The following is a 23,126-nucleotide window of genomic DNA, read 5'->3' on the forward strand; positions in this document are numbered from 1 at the left end:
TAAAATAAAAGAAAGGAGAGAGAGAGAGAAAGAGAGAGACTAGTCTACTGTATGTGTGACATAAGCTTTTTCTCATTTTGCTAGCAGGCAAATTTTATTTAGCTTCAGTTAAAAGGAAAGACCATTATATCGTTCATCACAGAAAAGAAGCATGTGATTTGTAATTCCTCCCCTCTCTCTTCACCTCCTGTACCAAATTTTAATTTTGCATGATTAGCTGTGCGTCATTAAGCAACTTCATTCGGTCGAGACGCAGCGCAAAGCTCAAACGCTGTCAAGATGAGGGATATTTTAGGTCGTTTGAACACCAAGAGAGAGTTAGCTAAGGAAAAACCGGTCTGCATACATGTTCCTACATGTATTATTCGATAAACATTAAAAAATAAATACAAATAATAAAATGCACAAAAAAAATAAATTGCATAAAGAACGTGCATCTCTTTGTATTGGTTCATTTACACAGTGAATGCGTAATTCGACCCCCTCCCCCCTGTTAAATGCTTTAATTTGCAAAGGGAGCAGGGCTTGATAATGGAAAGCTTTTTTCCTCGCACCGTTTTTTTTTTTTCTTTTACCCCCCTTTCTTTTTTTAGGAGGCAAAAAAAGGGTTTTGTAACAAGAGCCTTAACAGTGCCTCTTAATCACTTCTAGGTATTAAGTCATGATGCAGGAGTCGGCCAATGAGACAATAAGCAACAGTTCAATGAGTCAAAATGGAATGAGCTGCCTAACCAGCCAATTAGATGCTGGCGTTAGAGATGGAAGATCAAGTGGGGAGACAAGCAGTGAAGTAAGCGCAGTCGAACTGATGCATCTGCAACAACAGCAGGTAAGTTGCGTCTCTCTCCCCCCCGCTCGTTGTCATCTGCCGCGTTTGCTCTCTCTCTCTCTCTCTCTCTCTCTCTCTCTCTCTCTCTCTCTCTCTCTCTCTCGTTCGCTGGCTTTCACACAGGGCTTAGATTCACTTAGACAGCTGTATGTATGACTGACACCCCTCTGTTGTGTATTTAGACATGAACTGGACTTTTTAATGTTTTTGGTGTGTTTTTGGTGGTGTTGCATATTTAGGGTTTTGATTGACTGGCTATATGGTTTTGGAGTGTTTGACATCTTTTGGAGAAGTGTTGGTGTTTGTGTGCAGGGGTGTGAAATACAGAGGCAGCTTTGCTCGGTGTGAGTAGATGGTGAAGTTTGTATCTTTAGCAGCCACTAGAGGGCGACGTCATTTGATGTGTACAGGCATCCTCTTTTTCTCAAAATCTGTCTAGCAGCTCGACTCAGTCGTGTGTGACCAATATGTTTGTTTGTTTGTTTGTTTTTTGACAAAATATTGTATACACTGGATAAGTGTACATGGGGGCTGGTGTGTCATTTTCAAGTTGTAGTTTGGTTTTAGTGGGACTTTAAGAACAACAGAAATGCTGTATTCAGTGAGTGATGTGTTTGACAGCGACATCAGAGGTCATGCCGAGCTCAGAGACGGTCTGCGGGCGATGTGAAATGTGTGTTCACTTATGAGTTTGTCATTGCGTGTTTGCACATGCCTCTGATTTTTTTTTTTTATTATTGGACATTTGAGTATTTTTTATTTTAGGTTATAAACTTTAGTTAATTGTTAAAACACAATCCTGTTTTAACTTTTTAATTATTTAAACTACTAAAATTTACAAATTGTAATGGTAAAATATTTTGTTTGTCATATGCATTTAGTTTAAATTTTAAATGTAATTTATTCTAATATTTAGCCCACTTTTTTGTCTTTTGCAGTTGTCTGGTCATCTTTACAAATGTAGAAACTGAGTGTTTGCGTATATACGGTGTGTGTGTATATATTGTGGTGAACGCAGCCCGTGGATGTATGGGTTAGACTGGATTGGTGTAGTAGGGTGAACTGTGTCCTGTGGCTCTTTTGTGGGCTCCTGTGAACACCCATGCCCCCCCCCCCCGGTCATCCTCTCCAGCTGGTGATTACAACAGCACCCCCATCTCACGGCCTCACCCCCTATTCATCATCACAGTGCCCGTCTCTCTCTCTCTTTCTCTCTCTCTCTCTCTCTCTTTCTCTCTCACACACACACACGTGTCTGATTGGGGTCAACCCCCCCGCTTTCTTATTACTGACTTGGGTTTTAATGTGCGCACACTTCATTTGTGTGTGTGCAAGATGAATGCTTTCCGCTCAACTATACACTTTAGTTTTTTTTTTAATTTTGGTAAATTTTAATGTAATAATTAAAGTTGTCATTGTAAATGAATTTTATATTTATTTATTAATTTATATTTATAAATATCATTATTGCTGTTATTTTTTAAATATAGAAAAAACAAAAAATATAAAAAATTATTAACAGTGTTTATTATTTTTTATTATTCAATATTTATTATTTTGCTTACTTTTACAAACCTTTCAAATATATTTTTGTCGAAATATGCATTTATTAATAATTTATTTATCTCTTCTTATCATTCCTGTACAAGTGCATGATAGATTTCGTGTTACAGTAGATAGTCTGTGCTTTCAGTGAAAAGAAAAGCCGTGTAAGCAGAGGAGTGTAGAGATAAGTGCCATAGAGATGGAGAAGAGCGAGACAGACAGACACATTGAAATGAGTGGACCGGCTAACAGGACTCTAGAGGCTTTTTAAAGAGTCCAGGTGCTGTAAACTTCACACACTTTCTGTACGATTCTCTCGCACGCGCTACACTCACACAAATCCTGCACATCCATATAATGGATGGCTGAATCATTTTATTTTTGCACTGTATGTTAGATGTGTTTGAGATGATTAAAGAGTTCAAATGCAATTATATTTAAAATAATGCTTTAGGCTTCATTTAGCATCAGTGCCAAAAAGTACAATGTGTGTGACAATCTGGCCTTCCTGATTTTACGAAATCAATATTTTAAGCACAACCATTTATGGACTGTTGTGACTTATTTCTTAATAGTATACTGAAATAGCAATAAATATCTAATGTGCACATAGCATAGTAAACTTCACAGCACTGCTATTCCCACATGATAGAAAAACAGAAAACTGCCATTCAACAACTTCATTGATTTTGGCCCACTGTAAATGAGCTTTTAATGTTGTTATATTTATTATAGTGTGTCTATACAAGGAGCCTCGCATCGATCTTTAGATAATGTGATGTAGTATGACTGTAGATGATTTAATAATGTGGTGTTTTTGAAGGATTTATTGTGTAGTTGGCTCTGCTCTTGTACTTCCTGTCTGGAAAGGAAGTCTTTGGTTCTGGAGTGCATTAGAGCGAAAGCTCAGCTGTTCTGTTTGATTTATTACAGCAACTTTTATAATGCACCATCCAACAATTTCAGTCCCTCACTAAATTTAACATGACAGTTCACTCAAATTTGATTTATTAATTATGTCAAAATTTACTTACACGTGTATATATTATTTTTAATATATAGTTTTTAAAATTTGTAAAGCCATGTGACCACTTTTTTTTAAAGCACATTTTTTATTACTGCAACAGCAGTGGTCACTTTGACTTTCACACTGTTTAAATTTTGTGTGAACTATTCCTCTCCCCGAATATCTTCTTTATATCCATGACATGTCAGAGCATCCCGTGTTTTTATTGGCTGTAGTAACATTTTCCGATCTCGCTGTATATCATTCCCAAATCGGCTCAGTTCAGGCTCTGCTTATTTGCGAAACTTGCATATGGATTTATGAATGTCATGTCCAAATGCAAAGGACAGCGTTCATTTATGTGTCCCTGCAGCGATTGTTACAGGAAGCCTTGTGTAAGTCACTGGCCTGGTGTAAAAATGACAGCAATTAACCCGACATTTTAGCTTGAGGAGAATTTAAGATGAGAAGCCTGACAGCCAATGTCAGCCATATTTCCCCCCTCTTTACCGGGTGTACGAGCAAATGAAATCGGAGGTAGTATCTCAGCTAAAGGGGCCATTTGGGGAGAAGGGGATGCACCAATAATCTAAATATGATTCGTTATGTTTGTCAAGCTTTGCACGCATAAAATAAAACTCCAAAAGGTGCGATAAACACAAGCATAGTAGAGAGAAAAACCATGCGTGTTAATTGATATTCAAGGAGTCTTCTTCTATCATCACCCCACAAACGCGTTAGCGTTCGGAAGAGGAGGGCGGGAGGATGGGGGTCTCTAAGGGTCCATTGACTGTCATTCAGAAAAGGAAGGTAACAAAGTAATGCGAAGACACCACACAAACAACGCGTCTCCCCCCCTCGCCGCCGTCCACCGGGAGCTGCGAGCGCAACATTTTCAAGCAGGGTGATGACGGCTGTGGCCGCTCATCAGCCAAATAAAAGCCCCTCTGATGCAAATGGCGCTTTGCCCTTGAGCATAATTTAAAGCAGTAATCACCCCTGGAGTCTCCACCGCGCAGATAGGGAAAGCGAGGTGACTGTCTCATTTACACTCGAGCACAAAGAACCTCATTAGCTTTATCACACCGGCCCGAGACTCCTCCACTACAGTGTGTAAATAACACACACGTGCATACATCACATTGCATAAAGCTCTCGTTGAGAAGAAAAAAACACTGTAACTCTATCGCAAGCAAAGCACCATTATATTTTACGGTTAACATTTTGCTATCGGGTAGCTCGGACGCTTCTTGCGATGACATGGCAAGATACCGGGACTCACGGCTTGAGTCTCCAGAAAACAGTGAGCATTATTTTGTTATCGCCGCGCGACCACACCGAGCTCGGATCATGCGGTGGTCATCTGTGTTTAGGCCTCATGCCATGTAGCTGAATGAAATTTACAGTGTAGTGACTCCATTTCCCGATGGCCTCTCCAGAGACCGACAAAATGTCAAGCTATGGCTTTGAAAGAGAGATCGAGCGAGGGACGAAACAGGGCGGGTGGATGGAGAGAGAGAATCAAGAGTGAAATCTGTCGGAAACAAACACTCGTCTCTAGTTTTTACACATGGGTGGATTAGTACCTTTGGGGGATGTACTCGCCTTAAGCTTTAGATTTTGTATATATATATATATATATATATATATATATATATATATATATATATATATATATATATATATATATATATATATATATATATATATATATATATATATATATATATATCACTTTTATTTACAATTTATATTATTTATTATACTCCACCAGGCCACGGCTTTGACTACCTGCTCTTGTTTGGCAATTAAATTTAACCTCTCTGTGTAAATAAAACTTCAGTCATCCGGTAAAAATCAATGAGCGCTTCACTCCTCTCATTTCCTTCAGTTTTGATGTTTCCTAACTGCCCTTTTAGACAAAATGAATGGCACTGAAATCTATAAACGTCTTTTAAGGTGGAATCCATTGCCGATATATACTCTGGATAACACCATCCAACTATACTGCAGGTGTTTATGCCAGGGGTCCTTGAAATCCTTGAAAGTTTGTGAATCTGGGGGGGGGGTTCAAGGCCCTGGGAAGTTTTTGAAAATATACATACTTAGATACAGGTCATTGAAAGTGCTTGAATCTATTTTATGCCAGAAGTAAAAAAAAATCCATATTACTCCCTGTGTAGTGTAGGATAATATCATAATCTAGACTTTTTAAGCACACGTGCAAAACTGTTTGCTTTAAATGCTTATATCTTCTGTATGCAAATGTTGATTCATACTAAAATTGACACAAGAAAATGTCTTGCGTTAAAAGGGAACGAGACGCTGCGTCTCCCTTGCCATACTTCCTGCATCCCTGTAACGCCGTCTTTGTCAATATTTCAGATAGCGATATACTTCCTTGCACCTGCGTCACCCTGTCTTTGTCGTTAAGCCTCAGCATTGGTTGAATTTGATATACACATTCAAACGTACTTACCTCTGGAGGCGTCCCCAAATTGTCAACGCAGTGACGCAGCGCGAGTTCCCTCAAAAGTGAACTGTAACAATGTATCTTAAAAGGTAACACGATGTAACCTTGCTCTCACTTGAAATGTGTCCCCACATTTAGTCCTTGAATTTGAGGGTATTGGAAAGTTCTTGAAAGAACTTTGAAAATAACTAAGGTGTGGGAACCCTGTTATGGGTAACGTAGTCCATCGCCTAAACCCCAGATATAGTACAGAGAAGCGAATGAAACGTTTCCTGATTCAGAAAACAGGACTAAGCTGTAAAACAACACGGTGGCTGAAAGCGGAGCGTTCTGAACTTCATACTTTGGGTCTCTGACAGCCTGTGACACCACAAACCATTTAACAGAGCTTAAAAAGCTCATATATGCAGATGCCCAGGATCTTAAGCTGACAACCAAGAGGCAGGATTTTCTAGAAGGCAGCTTTGGAGCCTTGTGAATTTAACAAGCATGTCTAGTATTACAGTTTCTCTCCGGTTTATCCATGAATAGTAACAAATCAACCCGTGAAACGCCTGCCTGGGGATGTTTGTATGTAAAGGTTTTCTAGGACAGATATTAAAATGATGTAAATCTGGTTAAGGAGTTTGAGGTCTACGATTGCCAGAGCTGATCTCTCTCTCTCTCTCTCTCGCTGTTTACTATGCACAGTGTAGTCAGGTGTTGCTTTCCCACTTGAATATTTGAATTTTATAATGCAGAGAGAGAGAGAGAGAGAGATCATACGAGTATACGTCTGGCCTGCTCATAGCTCACTGCCCCCAGACACTGAATACATATGTAAGAGACCCTCAGCTCGCGGCTCTTCGGGGCTTTCCAACAAATGCTGTAAATAAGCCCGTCCTCAGCTCGCAAATACACAAGAGGCTTTTCAAACACACGCATGTGTCACTTAGCCTCTGCTTTCAGTCTCTGTGGTTGATATTTCTGGGGGCTCGGATGTAGGATGAATGTTATATCCCCTTTCTCCATCGCTGTCATTTTGGCCTAAAGTCTTCATCACTAGCCAGCGAACAGCTGAGATACCACTCTCTTAACACATACTGTGTGTGTGAGTGAACATGGCGATAAGAAACGCTGTCTTCGTATGCAAAACATGAATTAATGTTGTGTGCGTGGCTCCATGGTTGATTTGGCGCTAAGCTGATATTGCTTTCACGCTCAAATCATCCAATGCAACTCCGTTTCAATTGAAATGCGATTGTTATTGCTTGAGGTATTTACCAGAAGTTATTTGATGCATGAATTAGCCCGCTAGGTGTGTGGAGACGCCGCCTTTCCGACGCTGTTTGGTTGCAGTTGTCTTTGCGAAATCTGTGAAGATTAGAGAAGTTTAAGCAGCTTGACACGGTTAGGGAGTGTAGTTAAGCACTGTGCGATTATAAACTTTGGTACAGATTAGAGGTTTTCACTGGTCCAATTAGATCCTAAAACCAGAGGTCCGACCCGAGCAGGTTTGGCTCTAATAGTTTCGAAAGGACCCAAGTCAACCCAAACTATCTTGCGTGTGTGCATCGAGTCCTTTTCCAACCCCTACTCTGTTTGCCAAGAGCGCTTGTGACATTGGGTCCAATTAGATTTTTAAAAAATGCCACTGGGTTGGGGTCAAATTTTTTTGGGTTTATTTTGGGTCGCATTTTTCTTAAAAAAAAAAAAAAAATTACCTCAGGTTCGAGTAAAAATTGATTTGGGTTATTTCGGGTCATGTACATTTCTTTAGACCCGAGAAGACCTCTGGTACAGATACACCAGTGTTCAGTAAATAAGTGTTTATTAATGCGAAAAATGGTTATAAACATTTTATATTAGGTAGAATTTAAACCCATGAAACTTCGCGTCGGGTCCTGATCACATTGTCAGGGCGAATTTCTGCAATTACAACCAGCTGCCTATGTAGCCTACATTATCCCGCTTATTACATGGCTATTTAACTCATAAGTAAGGTAAGAAACATTAAATGTTGATTTTAAATATTTTATTACCTCATTTTTAACAAATGCTGACCTTCGGTGAGAAAAACAAGTTTACTTTCGGTTTTAAGACAAGACAAGATGCTCAAATGTCTATTATACACTATGTGGTTAATCATTTGTAAATATAATGTCATACATGTTATTAAAATACATATTTATATTTCATTTTTGTGTAATATTAAACTGTACCTGTCAAAATGATTTGCAGCATTTGGGTTACCGTGTGTTATTAGTCTGGAGCGGTTGTTATCCCGTAATAACAAACCTGCGAATGTTGCGATTGGCCAATTAGAATCAAGCATTCCAACGACCGTGTAATAAAACAATATGGGGCAGTTTCCCAGACAGGGTTTAGATTAATCTAGAACTTGGTCTTAGCTATATTATGACATTTAAGAAGTTTTTACGAGCATACCTTACAAAAAACAATACTGGTATGCATCTTAAGACAAAACAATGGCACTGATATATGTTAAAGGTACAGTGTGTAATTTTCAGAAGGATCTCTTGACAGAAATGCAAATAATATATAAAACTATATGATCAGGGGTTTATATAGACATTTCATAATGAACCGTTATGTGTTTATTACATTAGAATGAGACGTTGTATCTACATACACAGAGGGTCCCCTTACATGGAAGTCGCCATTTTGTACCGCCATTTTTCTACAGAAGCCCTTAACGGACATTTTTTTACTAAGTTGTCTCTGACGATGACATGTTTGTCCGGTGGCGGCTACCATAGTTTCTCCATGTGTTTCAAAAGCGAGAGGTGAGCTGTGGACTGAGCCGTTGGTTGCAATTCGCAACCTCACCACTAGATGCCGCTACAATTTACACACTACACCTTTAAGATGTCACCTTTAAATTAGGCAGCTCAAACAAGCATTTTGTCTGTAATAATTGATATAAATTTAATTTTGATATTTGAGTTTATCATTTGTTTATGGTGAGATTTACAGGTTTACTGAAGGGAAAATAACAGTGGTTGTTTTTGTTATTGTATTCATGTAGCCCCAATAAATAATAATGCATTTTTGGTGTGCTTTTTATGTGATTGTCGTGGTCAGAAAGGTTATAGAGGAGATGCTGATGCTTTAGAGACGTTCATCAAAGCATAAGGAAGAAAAAAGCATTGAGATGGAGAGGAAAGTGGGGGTTTGCTCGTGGTCAGATTAAGTGAACGACATTGTGATGAATTTTCTTGTTAGGAGAAATTACATCCAGCAAGTTAGGCTCCCTTAGCATGAAATTGAAAAAGAAGCATTTCTTCAGAATTTCCATTCTTGATTCAATGAAAGATGTAGATTAGCTGTTTGCGGCCTGGTGAGGTATAGAGCTCCAAAAGTATGACTTCGTTCACGCTTTGTTCGCCCCGAAAAAAGACGCACAGGCCCGTTTCAGGGTTTGTTTACAGAACTGAGAGTAGTCACACAGTCAGTTCGGCTGATTACGGTGGTGATACATGGGATACCAATACACGGAGTGGACGTGTTTGAGTGAACACATATGTTTATCTCTGCGATTATACGTGCTTGGCCATGGCACGCGTTGAATGCATCTTAATCGCTGTGCGTCTCCCAGTATGCGTGTGTCTCCGTAACAATCCATAGCTCTTTGTAATCAGTCTGAAACCCTTCTGGAGCGTATCTGTCTCTCTCTCTCTCTCATGCTAAAACCTTGACTGATAGCCGCCGCATGTCGGGAGGGAAGATAACTCTACACCAGCCCCGCTCTCTCAAAAGGTCAGGCACGCGCTGTAATTGGAATATTCACAAGACAAACGCCGCATATCGCTGGCACACACAGCCGGGAGGGCCCGGGGCCCCAGTGCTCCATCAGCGGAGAGGATTGACTGAGATGCATTGGCCCTCCACCAGCTAGATGTAATGCTATTAACTCCGCTGATCTGAGGAGCGGCCCGATGCTCATTGAGATGAGCTGGGGAGATCCATCAACCGGGCACAGTGAAAAGACTGAAAACAATAGTTTGTCTTTACATGGAGTGGCTCTGGCACTTGTAGTCGCTTTTTCTTATTGGAGCCGATTTGGGCTTCCACCCCCCGTAGAACTCAGCATATTTTCCTCTGGTCGAGGTATGCGGGCAGAAACCACAACTGGCCGTCTGAGGTTAACTGCACCATAATCAGAGGTGTTAGATTTACCTCAATGGTCACTTGGGGATCAGTCGACATTGTGGGTAACTGAATAAGAGCTTGTGCCACACACATACATTCAGACCTATACTATTGACTTTGTCTGCTGGGTATGTGGCAAGCACACACTAGAGATTGATCTAAATGAACACTTAGATCAGTGGTTTTATATATTTGTTTATTATCAATATGCAGTATTGTGTAAAAGTCTTAGGCCTTCATCAGCTTTGTTGTCTTAGCAAAGTTGACCATCCATATTTATTTTTTCGCTCTCTTTATTAAGATACAAACAAAAATGCAGGAAATATGTACACAAAATGTGAAAAAAAATAGTTTGATCTTACTTTATGGCAGAATTTAATTTTTTTTTGAGAGTTTAGACATTAGGGTTTTATTTCATTTATGTTTAAGACATCCTGCAGGTTCCTGCTAATTGCTAAGTATAAAAGATTACACTAAATACTTAAACACATTAGCTTCTAGTTTTACTGCATACGAATTTCCTGTATTTTGTGGTTGTATTCTGATAAAGAGATTGAGAAATAATTATGCATGAACAAATCTAATGATGGTAATAACTTTCTTACTTAGCTTTTTTGTTTTGTTTTTAGTACCAATATCTAAAGATTCTTAAATCAAGATGCATTTTAATAAGCAAAATGACGTTAGAAAATAAGTTTTTAGATTTTAGACAAAAAAAAATATAAAATTTAAGTGAATTTGTACAGAGCCCCTAAGGGGACATGGAGAACAAAATAAATAAATTTTAGTTTGTGTGCTCACTTGAAACTTGTCACATGCGCACGAGAAATTTTCACGTGCGCATGCGAAAGTTTCAAGTGCGCACAAAAAAGTTTCACGTGAGCACATGAAACTAAACTTTAGATTTTTTTACTCCAATGTCATCTTAGGGGCTCGGTAACTTTGTGCTTAAAACGAGCAAAAAAATCTGCCAATTTGGTTTAAAATATTTTAAAATAAGTTTACTTTTTTCTTAAACACTTAATTCCAGAAAAATTCAAGATTTTTTTCTTAACCCATTGGCAGATTTCAGCACAAATTCACTTAAATTTGTTATTTTTTGTCTAAAAACTAGACTTATTTTCTTAGGTAATTTTTCTCATCAGGAAAATGCATCTTGATTTAAGAATATTTAAATGTTTGTACCTAAACCAAGACAAAAATGTTATGTAAGAAAGTCATTTTTGCAGTGTTTGCACTGTACTGTAAATAAAAATGTTTATTTCTCAATATTTTTTTAATATTTATATTATTTTTTTTATATTTATATACGTTCTCATCTTAATAGGAACTACTAAACTACAAAATCATACCTTTCTAAACCACACTGATGCTTTTTTCTTGATGAGCAAAACGACCCAAGAAAATAAGTCTAGTTTTTAGGCCAAAAATATCAAATTTAAGTGATTTTGTGCATGAAAGCAAACAAATCTGCCAATGGGGTAAGCAAAAAAATCTTGAACATTTTTCTTAAACACTAAATTCAAGAAAAATTCATGAAAAATTAGCTTACCCAATTGGCAGATTTTTTTTCTCTTTTTATGCATAAAATTTGATATTTTTGGTCTAAAAACTAGACAAATTTTCTTGGGTCGTTTTGCTCATTAAGAAAAAGCATCTTCATTTAAGAAGTTTTAGATAATTTTACTAAAAACAAGACAAAAATACTAAGATTTTTTTTCTTAAATCATTTTTTGCAGTGAATGACTTAAGTGGTAAACAGATGTGATGTGAAATATTGAGCTGTTGTTCACTTGTGCACAATACTAGTTTGAGGCCTTTGACATTTCTCAAACCCATTAGTCCCTTTCTCACTATTTTCCATAAATTTTCTACCATGCTATTGATGTAAAGCTCCAAAAGGACCTCTTAAAACCCAACTAATAGACACCATAAGCACACCTGCATAACGTTAATGTTCACCACCTGCACGAGATCCTTCCAGTTTGTTTACGGCCACAGTCGCAGTCGAGCGTGGTGCTGTTGAAAGTCTGCACAAATGCTTTTTGTGGACATGGCTAAAAGATTGCCATCCCTCTCCTCTTCTATTCTTGGCTTTTAGCTCGTGACTTTGCTTACCGAGTACTTGACAACAAACACCTCCAAAAGAACGAGTTCATTCGCACCGACAAAAGCTTTGGCTTTCTCTGTTCCACTCTTTTTCGCTACGTAAATGAAGCAAGGCTCGCTTTCTCTCGCCCTTCAATGCAACATTAATAAAGAGGCATTCGTCCGACCGCGTGGCGCTCGCTGGCGTGGAACTGTGAAAAAGCCATGGATCATAATCACTTGAAAAGGAAGCCGTGCGGATCTGGCGCACGCTAGGAAGCGGGCACTCTCGAATCCCCCTTTTTTAGCAGTTCTCTCTTCCTGCACACACTAGCACGTGTTGGCGTTGTAGGTGAATAACGGTTTTCTTTCCTTTCCGCCGCTCTTCGGTGTGAAGACAGATGAAAAGCCAGTGGAGTCGCCTTATCTAAACCTAGATGATGTACAGCAGTTGAAAACGAAAGCTTTACTAAAAAGCAAGGGTAGATCAAAGTGTACAAACATCATAGAGAGAATAGATCTGTGGTGCATCTTTATAACATTTAAGCATCTAGGTGGCGTAGGTTGCTGCAAGTTATTGTTAGAAAGTTGAAGTATATTACAATTAAGTTTCACTGTTAAGCAATAGTAATAGCAATGCTTTCTTTAGCACCACTGATAAGCAGCGTAGTTTTAAGATTGTTTGAACAAACGTCTCTCTTTCTACTTCATTTCTATGGGATACAGATGTTGTTTTGAGTACAGGGCCTCTACAGTCAGTGTTATTCCCTCCACAGGTTGCTGGCAGTACTGTAAACTATTATACGTGCCCCAGTGCAAAATTGCGGTGCGGATTTGCAAGACCCATCCATAACACCGTCTGCATGAGGCTGGAAGTGTATGAATGTTTGTGGTTGCAGTGACCGATGTAAGCCGACTCTGTTTGGCCTGTTATTTCTGGCACCGTTTCCCAAAGTGAGAACTTGCATTTCTATCCACACACACACGTACAGGCAAATGCACACATCAGTGTTGTCTACGCATACACACGCACCCCAATAGATTCTTGTTTTGTCTCTTTGCTCTTGAAAAAATAAGTGTGAGGTTACACAACGAAGTCGATCTTTCTGTCCCCGCCACCCCTCTCCGTAAATGCCCGGCTCGAAATGAGCGAATTCATCTGGAATTCACAAGGGAGGGCTGAGCGATGGCTTCATGTTTACAGTGGCAGAAAGTTAATATAAATTTTCATCAGAAGGGGAAGTTTACACATACGATTCTATTTGTCCTTCATTATTAGCACCTGAGACTGGGCTGGGGAGGCATAATTGTCTACAGACACAGGCCAAATAGATGCAAGGGAAAGGCAAATAAGCACACCCCAAAATAATTTTATGGTTGTGTGTTACAATCCCTCTCAATGGGATTCTTAATCTAGAAAATCAATAAACAAGAGCAGAGCGAGGGGCACGGAGGGCGTACGAAAGATTGAGAGGGAAAAGGTGGAAAAAGAATGAAAGGCGTAGCGGAAGAAAAGAGAGAGAGAGAGAGAGAGAGCGTAGCTCACAGATGCCCATTGTTCTGCTGGTTAGCTCGCGTTCGGCCCTGCAGCTGAGAAACGTCTCCACGGACCGACCCGTGAGCTCCGCACAACCCTGATTTATTGAGTCATACATGAAAACGCTCATTATTCCCACATCCTTTTCTCTTGTCTAAGAAATATCGTGTTTGGTTGAGGGAAAACACTGTGTGTCTGACTCCACAATAACTGAGTCTCTCTCCTTCTCATGTTTTATTTGTCCACTGTTGAAAACACATGCTGTGTGTACAAGGCCCATACCGGACATGCTGTGCCTCCTCTTTCAGAAATCTCGTAACTCCACGCCATTTATTGGTGACATGCACCATCATATGTAAACTATTCTTCTTATGCTATATTATTTCTTGTTTTAAGTTAAGAAATAGTATAGAATAGAAGTTAAAAATGCAATGTGTAAACTTTAGGAGGGTCTATTGACAGAAATTGAATATGGTAAATGGACTGCATTTATAAAGCGCTTTTATTAGACCTATGGCCATCCAAAGTGCTTTTACATATTGCCTCACATTCATCCATTCACTCACTCATTTATACACCGACGGCAGTGTCAGCCATTCAAGGCACCATCCAGCTTGTCGGGAGCAGCTGGGGTTAGGTGTCTTGCTCAAGGACACCTCGACACTTGATCAGGTGGAACCAGGGATTAAACCACCAATCTTCCGGTTTGTAGACAACCTACATGAACCACTGCCGCCCCAAGCAACTAGCCAATATAGTTAACATAACTAAAGAGACCCTAAACAGTTATGTTTTTTATTACCTTATAATGAGCCGTTTTGATCTACCTATAAGTCGATCCGGAGTATAAGCCGCATCATTCAAAAATGCGTCATTAAGACAAAATAACATATATTAAGTCGCAGTGGAGTATATGTCGCATTTATTTACTTCAATAGATGTCTCTATGTTAAAGTAATATTATCAGTTATTTAAACAATAAACCATAACATACAGAACTTGCCTGGAAGGTTGAATAGTCTAAATTAACCGAACAAGCCAACTAGCGTGAAGTTCGCATACGCGTCATTCCACATCATTGAATTACATAAATACAGGAGCAGCGATCTCTTGCGACTGGAGACGGTAATGTTGTCTCGTCTCATAAATGTCAAAATTAATTCATACTGACTTACAAGGCGCACCTGACTATAAGACGCAGCACCAGCCAAGTTATGAAAAACGCGGCTTATAGTCCAAAAAATACGGTACATACACCGTGGGTCCCCTTACATGAAAGCCGGCGCCATTTTTCTACAGTAGCCCTAAACGGACAAACTGCTCTACAGAGTGTGTTTGTCACTACGTTGTCTCAGACGATGACGTGTTTGTCGCTACCGTAGCTTCTCCATGCGTTTTGAAAAGGACAGGTGCCCTTTGGACTGAGCCATTGGTTGAAAGTCTCACCGCTAGATACTCCCTGATTGCATTTGGCAGATTCTTTCATACAAAGCGATTTGCAGTGCATTACAAGGTATACATTTTTTATCAGTATGCCTGTTCCCTGGGTTTGAACCCATGAACGCTCTTGATATTTCTCTACATTTACACACATTGCGTAGTTGAAATGGTCCAAAGTGAGCAATATTTACTTGGTGAAAATGACCACTTGAATATTACATTAAAGAGCACCAATGATCCGATTCACGATTGTACATTTTCTTTGGTGTGTAAGTTTGTATTAGTACATTTTAAACGATACGCAAACGGTACAAACCCCAAAGTAAACAACGATGTGAGTTATCATCTCCAACGTAAATCTCTTTTCTTGGACTACTACAAACACACAGATTGTAGGCAACAGTTTACTTCCTGGGATTTGTGATGTAGACAGAACCGACATTATCATAATTCCTCCCGCTTCGGACTCACAGCCTGTAAGTTAAGTTCTGTTAGCATTGCATCTTTCAAACATAATAAGGAGCGTCACATTTCCTGCTGATGTCAGAGGTATTCAGGCCAATCACAACATACAGATTAGCTGGCCAATCAGAGACAAAGCGCTTTTCAAATCGATGAGTTTTGTACAAAATGGGTGCATTTCATTAAGAGAGTGAAATCTGGAGCTACAAAAATGTACGGTATGAAAAAATAGCAATGCAATATGTACCATTTTAATTTGTTGCATTTTATTGTTCTACTACAATTTTCATTTACTAAAGGCAAATGGTGGTATTAGAATTATAGATACAGATCGTTCAGTGCTCAGTGAAGCAAAAGCTACCCCGGTTTTGTGTGCCGCAACAAGGCCACCCTGCTTCTCTGATAAGCCGATTGACTGGCGACTGGTGCGCAAACACGTATCACAGCTACGGATGACCTTTGATAAAAGGCGGCTGTTCTGCTCTTGTGTCACTCAACCTTCTCACAACAGAGGTTGGGCCACTTTTCACAGACTGACCTGCTGCCGTTGTGTTCAAACGGGCCTTTAACGTTGTTCAGCTGTCATTCATACTGACATCTGCGCGGCAAAACCGCCGGGCCGTTATGTCCTCAACGCACGTCTTGTTTATGAAATTCGTGCCTGAAGCGACGCTTTCTATTCATGAGTGGCTTGGACCCTCATCAGACCTCTGTGTCCTAAACACACTTACATAACAGATATGGTGTCAATATTTTGCAGTGGAAAGTGGGGCCCTATCTTTGCACAGGACTCGCAGACCACCGGCCAATCAGCTCTGTTTGTTTGTTCAGCTTAAACTGTTTGTCCTTTGTTTTTGGTGGCAGCCGACTCCTGTCGGCTTGATAAGGGTTGTGCTCTCTCTGTCTATCTCTCTATCTATGTCTTGTCGTGCTTGTTTTCCATAGTCTGAGGGTTGCCATGTCCTCCTCGACCCAGAGATCTAATAAACACAGCCATGTGGTGCACAACACTTCCACAGGAAGTTAATGACACGTGGCAATGTAATACAAAAATACAAGTTAATTTAGTAGTTATTATTACAAATACACGTTTTTATTCAAAGCATTCAAGATATACTTTTTCAACCGCATGTTGAATCAAACGCACAATTTTTTGCACTGCTAATTTTTTGCACTGCTAATTTTTTGCACTGCTAATTTTTTGCACTGCTATGTTTTTGCACTGCTAATTTTTTGCACTGCTAATTTTTTGCACTGCTTTTTGCCTACTATATAGTATGAAAGAAGGTGGTTTCGGACGCAGCCTGTTTTTGTATTAACGTCTTAAGCTTTGGCCAGTTGCTAACATATTTCATGCTTTGTAGCATTGGGAATATTCATACAATGGTGCTTTGTGTTTTATTCCCTAATACATCTATATTACAGTAAGTCTAAACACTGTGTAGGGCTGAGAGAGCTGACATATGTTTCTTTCGTCTATCAGTTACACTCACGGCTGTTAACTCCTGTATAAACATTGGCGCCTCATTCTCCGTTTGGTATAATAGTGACATGTATCACGTTTCCTATCTGAAACCAATTACGCCTGATCCGATTGGGCCGAATCTTATTTTCATAAGGATTCATGCGGCTCTCGCAGTCCTGTGTTTGTGTGTGTGTCTTCCGAGCACACATCATCGTACAAGGATGCTCACGTTTGTTTCTTTTTTGCCTCCTGGTCCTTAGAGATGGATATCAACATCAAATATGTTCCTGAGTGCCTTGTTATTTACGCTCCAGTCTGGGTTCTTGTTGAGCTCCTGGCTCTGAGGAATGCGATGCATTGTGCTGTTTAGATATTGTGTGCATTAATGAATGGGCACCTGCATTTTTTCTGCACAGCAACAAAACTTGCAGGATGAAGAAAAGCTAAGCACACAGAATAAGACGGTTGCCGCTTTTCTTAGCCGTCCCACAAAACTTGGATGGGAGCTTTCTTCTTGTTGTAGAAAAGCCCCTGACATACCTTTTGTGTTGCTTTCTGGGTATTTTTTGTTTCCACAGAGTTGATATCAATACTTTATTAGTGACAACAAGCATTTTTAAGACATTTTAAAGGAAAGGATCGAGTACAATGATTAAACAATCAACTGTTACTGAAATTGCTCAAGTGTCTCTCTAATATGCAAATTAGAGTTGATCGGTTTCCTGTACCGTCCTAGCCTTCAGGGTTCGTATCGGAAAAGCCATTAAACGTCTCTGAATATGGGCTGTAGCAAGTGTCGCTCTCTTGACCTCTACTGTGTATTGAATGACTTCTTTGACTTTGCCCTTTATTCACGAGAGGACAGTGAATCTGTATTGATCGGGCGCAGATAAACATTTCCTTCTGCTAATTGTTGTGCTAAAGCCATTAGCCGACCGCTAAAGCCACACAATCACAGTCACCGCTTGGATGGGCGTGAAATCTTCCACAATTTACAATCTCATCCACGCCGTCTCACCGATAATGACTTGAAATCCAAAGCATGGCAGGGTGGCTTATAATTCGCTCATGCATCCGAAAGTACCACAAGCACCGTAACTAATACATCATTTAGTACGTAAAACAAAGCATTTGAAGCTTGAAAAGTTGTTTTGTTTAAGCCTGTTCCATAACTTAAAAAGTTGAAAAAGTTTGAGATTCTTTAAGCGCTGTATTGGAATGGGTAGCCTGTCAGGTCATGGTTAAAGATTTCTGTAGAAATTACGGCATTGATGCCAGGAACTTACTGTAGATTTAAATTTATGTTTTTTTACTGGCAACAGTTTGTATCAAAAAAATTAACATTGAACATTACCAAGACTTTATCTTTACAGGAAAAAACTGTAAAATAACAGCATCATGCAAAGCGTTACTGGGGACCAAAATAAGAAAAAAAAGGTTCCCAGAATGCTTTGCCTGAGGCTGTTTTTTATAACTTTATTATTTAAAGAAAAAGGTTTGGTAATGTTTACTGTTCATTTTTCTTTGAACCACCTTGCCAATAAATTGAATAAATATAAATATACAGTAAGTTACTGTCAAACTACAGCTAATTTTTTACAGTGTTGTTATTGTCAACATACAACAGAATTTAATTTTACTTCTTGATATATATGTATTAACAAACATAGTCTTGCAAGTTTTGATTTCATGTTACCTGAATAAACTTTACACTTGCTTCACATTTCAGGTATTTTATCAGAATGACAGTGACTTATGGTGTGTTCACACCAGCCACGGTAGAGGCGACAACAATGTGCTAATCGCGCGTAGTTCGGCGCTTGAACTTTTTGAAGTTACTCGCTTCATTGAAATTCTAGTCATTCGAGACATTCACGTGGAAATTTGCGTCATGGGAGGGGCTTCTGCGACTCCGCTGAGACTCCGCTCGCTTCCTGTAATCACGTCGCCATCTGTGGCTTTCGCGCATAACGTGCCGCACAATGCCTATTCGCGTCTTTGCATTGACTTAACATGTAAATAACTTGCGCTTGCCGCCTTTACCGCGTCTGGTGTGAACCACCACAGTTACAGTACATTATGCTATATATTTTCTCAATATGTGGACTTCCTGGAAATCCAACCCATGACCTAGCCCCATGCTGTCTCAATTGAGCTACAGGAACACCAAGCCAGTCACCCTAAAATGTGACCAAGTAAGCCATGTTTATGAAGACTTTACAGGTTAGTTGTGCATAAAGCATTCATTTTGCATTCAAACACAAGAAAGGGAAAGGATTAGAGGCAGACCAAGCACTCCGGTATCTCCTGAAGTGCAAGGTCTTGGCTTAGGTTTATGTGTGTATACATTTGAGGAGACCGATCGATGCTGTAAGGATCCAGCACCACTGTGTTGTGTTTGTTTACCAGGAGCTCAGAGAGCCTGGCTCCTTACCACTCAGCCAGACAGACAGTGGCAGCCCCTCGCCCTGTCTCTTTATAATTGATCAGGGGGTGGCTGCCTCCCAAAGGGTTAAGACGTGGCAACTTTCTCTCCCTGTCTCTCTCTCTCTCTCTCTCTCTCTCTCTCAGCTGTTTGCTCAGCATCTCAATGTATTAGATCAAACATTGTTCTCACCAGCAAGCAGAGCAGTGCCATATGCACATCCTGTCAAGGCAGCTGTTGTCATGGATACTGGCAAGCGCCAGGAAATAAAGCAAAGCCCTTGATTCATCTGGAAGACGTGTCAGCCTCTATCTGAAGTCGCTTTTCTTTCCCACCTCTCGACCTTCAGTCTCCTTTTCCAGACAGACGAAACACCAGTGAAGTTATTGTGTTGTTTATGTTGTTGTATTTATTTAGTTGCTTTCGTCTTGGGCCGTGGCAGCTGGGAGTTCTGCAGGAAGTCTTGAGGAAGTCAGTACAGTTGCTTCCCTTTGAAAACAAGTGTCAGTATTCACGTAGATGCTTAAAGAACGTTGTGATTTCAACACTTCCATGAAATCGTAGTATTACATGTACACAAAATAAAACTAGACTTTTCGTAAAGAATATGTGTTGATTCTTCTTGCAGCAGCTGCCATGCAGTTTGTTAGTGTTTGTTAGGTTGTTGCTTGGTGTTTTCTAGGAAGTTTTTTTTACTGGTCCAAGTCAAATGAGGCTCTAGCCCCGAGCCTTTGTGATATTCTGGTCACTAGCTATGGTCGAAGTCTCTTTAAGGAAGTCGCGCCAGTAGGCAGCCATGTTTGCAACGCCTGCAGGCAGTTATTTCAGTAATGCAACACTAAACTCCTATCTACTTAAATGGGGAAAGACAGATATCTCTAAAATTGCTTTCTGTCCAACAATTAAACCTGACATCAACCATGCCTTAACTTTTGTTACTTTTGCTCAAAAAACACTTTTCTCAAGGTTGCACAGGTTTGCCATTGCCTCACACAACCAGTGTTGGGGAAAGTTACTTTTAAAAGTAATGCATTACAATATTAAGTTACTTCCAAAAAAAGTAACTAATTGTGTTACTTAGTTACTTTTCGTGGAAAGTAATGCTTACGTTACTTTTGCATTACTTTTCTTGGCTGAGGCTTTATGGCTGAAAAGTTCTGCATACAGAAATTGCATATTTTGTGTACGAATAGAGTGCATAATGTGACTACGTTCAGTTTAATTCAATACATAATTTCTAAATCAAATGAATTAAACAAAAAGTAACTTGCATAGTTACTAAAATATTAATGTGTACCTTTAAAAAGTAATGCGTTAACTTACTTTACTCGTTACCTCAGAAAATTAATATTATTACGTAATGCACGTTACTTGTAATGCGTTACCCCCAACACTGCACGCGAGACTGTACAGAGCCACTCAGTCTATATCGATTAATAATTGGTTCTTTTAACTGTAAGGCGGGACTTCTATCATCACACTGGCCATATTGAGCGTTGCATTGTCCCCCATTTATAGTAACAGCATTGCTCAATCTTGTTATATCCAATATTTTTAATATAGCTCAGGTTCGTCTTCAATGAAGATTTATGACATTTTTAGTCTTACCTCTTTGTAATCCACAAAGCAAAAATAGTAAGTTTAAAGTCCTTAAAAACAATTTCACATCTCCAAAAACTGATGCTTACCTTTGCTAGCAGCACAAAAATGAAAATCCGATCTCAAATGTATATTCATCAACCGCATTTGTTATGAAACTGGTGTGAAGTATGTATTTGGAGTGACTTGGCGGAGGAGGGCCACAGTCACCAGCGTGTTCAGGGGCCCGGCTAATGCTCGACTCCTTGTTAATTCACTCCTGAGGTAATCTGATGTTGATTTTGTCAACTTTAATTACAGCTTCTAGGAACACTTCACATCGTCTGCCTCTACTTCAAATTGATATTATGAATATGCAAATGGGCCGGTAATTTGCAGAGAAGTGGGTATTTCAGCTGAGCACACACTAGACAGGTCAATACCACTCACACTGGTGTGTTTTTTTTTCCGATCCTGCTCTTCAGAGATGCTAGACAAACTGTATTTATCTTTCATCACGGCTTGGTAGATTATCATGAAAAAAAGTATATCTAAGAGATGCTTCATGGCTCATCAACAACACTGAATAGCATAGTGGATGTAATGTCGGATTGATGTCACCTTTCGCTGTGTTTGATATTCGAGTGTGTCGTGAAGTTGAAAGGATAGAAAATCTCATTTCGTGTGTCTCTTTCTCCGTCTTTTCCCAGGCCCTACAAGCAGCAAGGCAATTACTCCTACAGCAACCAGGCAGTGGCTTGAAGTCTCCAAAGAACAACGATAAACAGCGTCCGTTGCAGGTGAGCAGTTCTTCGCTAATCTCTTAAGTCCATCCATAATACATGGCGCACTGGAAAAGATTTCCTCTGTTCCAGCTATACTGTTTGATTTGGCAATGTAATTCTGAAGCTGTCTGTAAAACTTCTCAAGCTGTCGGGCCTTGCCCTTTTCCGAACGAAACAATTCCTCGCACCTGAAGTCTCATCGCTCTGTGTGCGACTGTGCTACCTCGCCTGTGTCAGACAGACCTCAAAGCTCTCTCTAGCATGAAAAGATAATGACTTTTTACAGAATGTCATGCTTAACGAAGAATTTTTGGCTAGCTGTTGCAAATGAACCTGTAAAAGAAAAACAACCTGCACCGACATCCTAACTAGCTTTCATTTGTACCCCTCCAAGATAATTTGCCATTATTGATTCCAGCTGCGGCATATCGCTATTGTCAGTGCTTTGGTAAAGGTCACGGCGGCATCGCTCGCGTCGCAACCAGACCTGTTTACTCTCCCGCTGACTGCTGATGTGTTATTTCTCTCACATCCCCACAATACAAGTTTGCCGACTCAAATTATGTAAGCGCTTGACATCTGCCAGGCTCCGTATTTTTGGGTTTAAATTAAGTGTGAGGAGAGCCCACCCTCCTTCCTGCTAATAAGCGCTATCAGCTAGCGCTAGTTTACCTCATTAGTACCCTGCGCATTTAATTAAAGAAAATGAAAATTGGCACTAACCCTCGTCGTCGGTAATGTTGGAAAAAATTCGCACCCCTGTGTATTTAATCATGTGTACGTTAAACATTTTGCGTTGTCTGATTGGTCCAAGTAGGTATTTTTTTATTATTAATATATTCAAGGCAGTTTTGCAACTTTTAAATTCTAGAAAAGTTTTTTCTTCTGTGCAAAAATATTAGTTGTAAGTCGAGGGGAATCCGGTTTCGTGTATCTCTTGTAGTTTCACGGCCTTCTGTATACTTAGAGAATGGATTCCCGGCACACTGCGTGACTGCAAATTGCCGTGCGACACTTTCGAGAAAACTGAGTGATATTGGATGAGGATAACTGGTGGCCCATGACCGAGTTCCTGACTCTAATAACACCAGAGGATTGTAAATATTGAATATTTACATTTGCTTATGCCATCATCCTTGCCTCATGTTAGCTATATGAATCAATATGAATCAGGGCTTGTTGAGCGGTGTCTTCAGGCTGTAGTTAATCAATGCTGTCGACCCTTTACTTTATTAACTTATTCAGTGCTGGTTTAATAGCCTTAGTGTCTAGTAGTCTTAAAATTCCCGGTGAAAAATCATTCGTCTTTTCCCTTTTGACCTCTACAGTTCAAACGCGCAC

The 23,126-nt window shown here is 39.7% G+C and overlaps 1 protein-coding gene across 10 annotated transcripts in view; it reads left to right on the top strand.

The window, feature by feature from the left end:
• foxp2 (forkhead box P2) overlaps positions 1 to 23,126 on the top strand; it is a 118,746-nt gene that overhangs the window by 49,939 nt on the left and 45,681 nt on the right. For 5 of the 10 annotated variants that reach the window (XM_055189853.2, XM_055189858.2, XM_055189861.2 and 2 more), the window contains 2 exons: positions 652 to 829; positions 21,711 to 21,800. In XM_055189853.2, coding sequence (XP_055045828.2) covers positions 662 to 829; positions 21,711 to 21,800 — 258 coding nt within the window. In that variant the 5' untranslated portion in view covers positions 652 to 661. The remainder of the gene's footprint in view (positions 1 to 651; positions 830 to 21,710; positions 21,801 to 23,126) is intronic. The other 5 variants (XM_055189862.2, XM_055189852.2, XM_055189857.2 and 2 more) reach the window with 1 other exon arrangement.

The sequence above is a fragment of the Misgurnus anguillicaudatus genome, chromosome 1 (genome assembly GCF_027580225.2).
Source record: "Misgurnus anguillicaudatus chromosome 1, ASM2758022v2, whole genome shotgun sequence".
Lineage (NCBI taxonomy): Eukaryota > Metazoa > Chordata > Actinopteri > Cypriniformes > Cobitidae > Misgurnus > Misgurnus anguillicaudatus.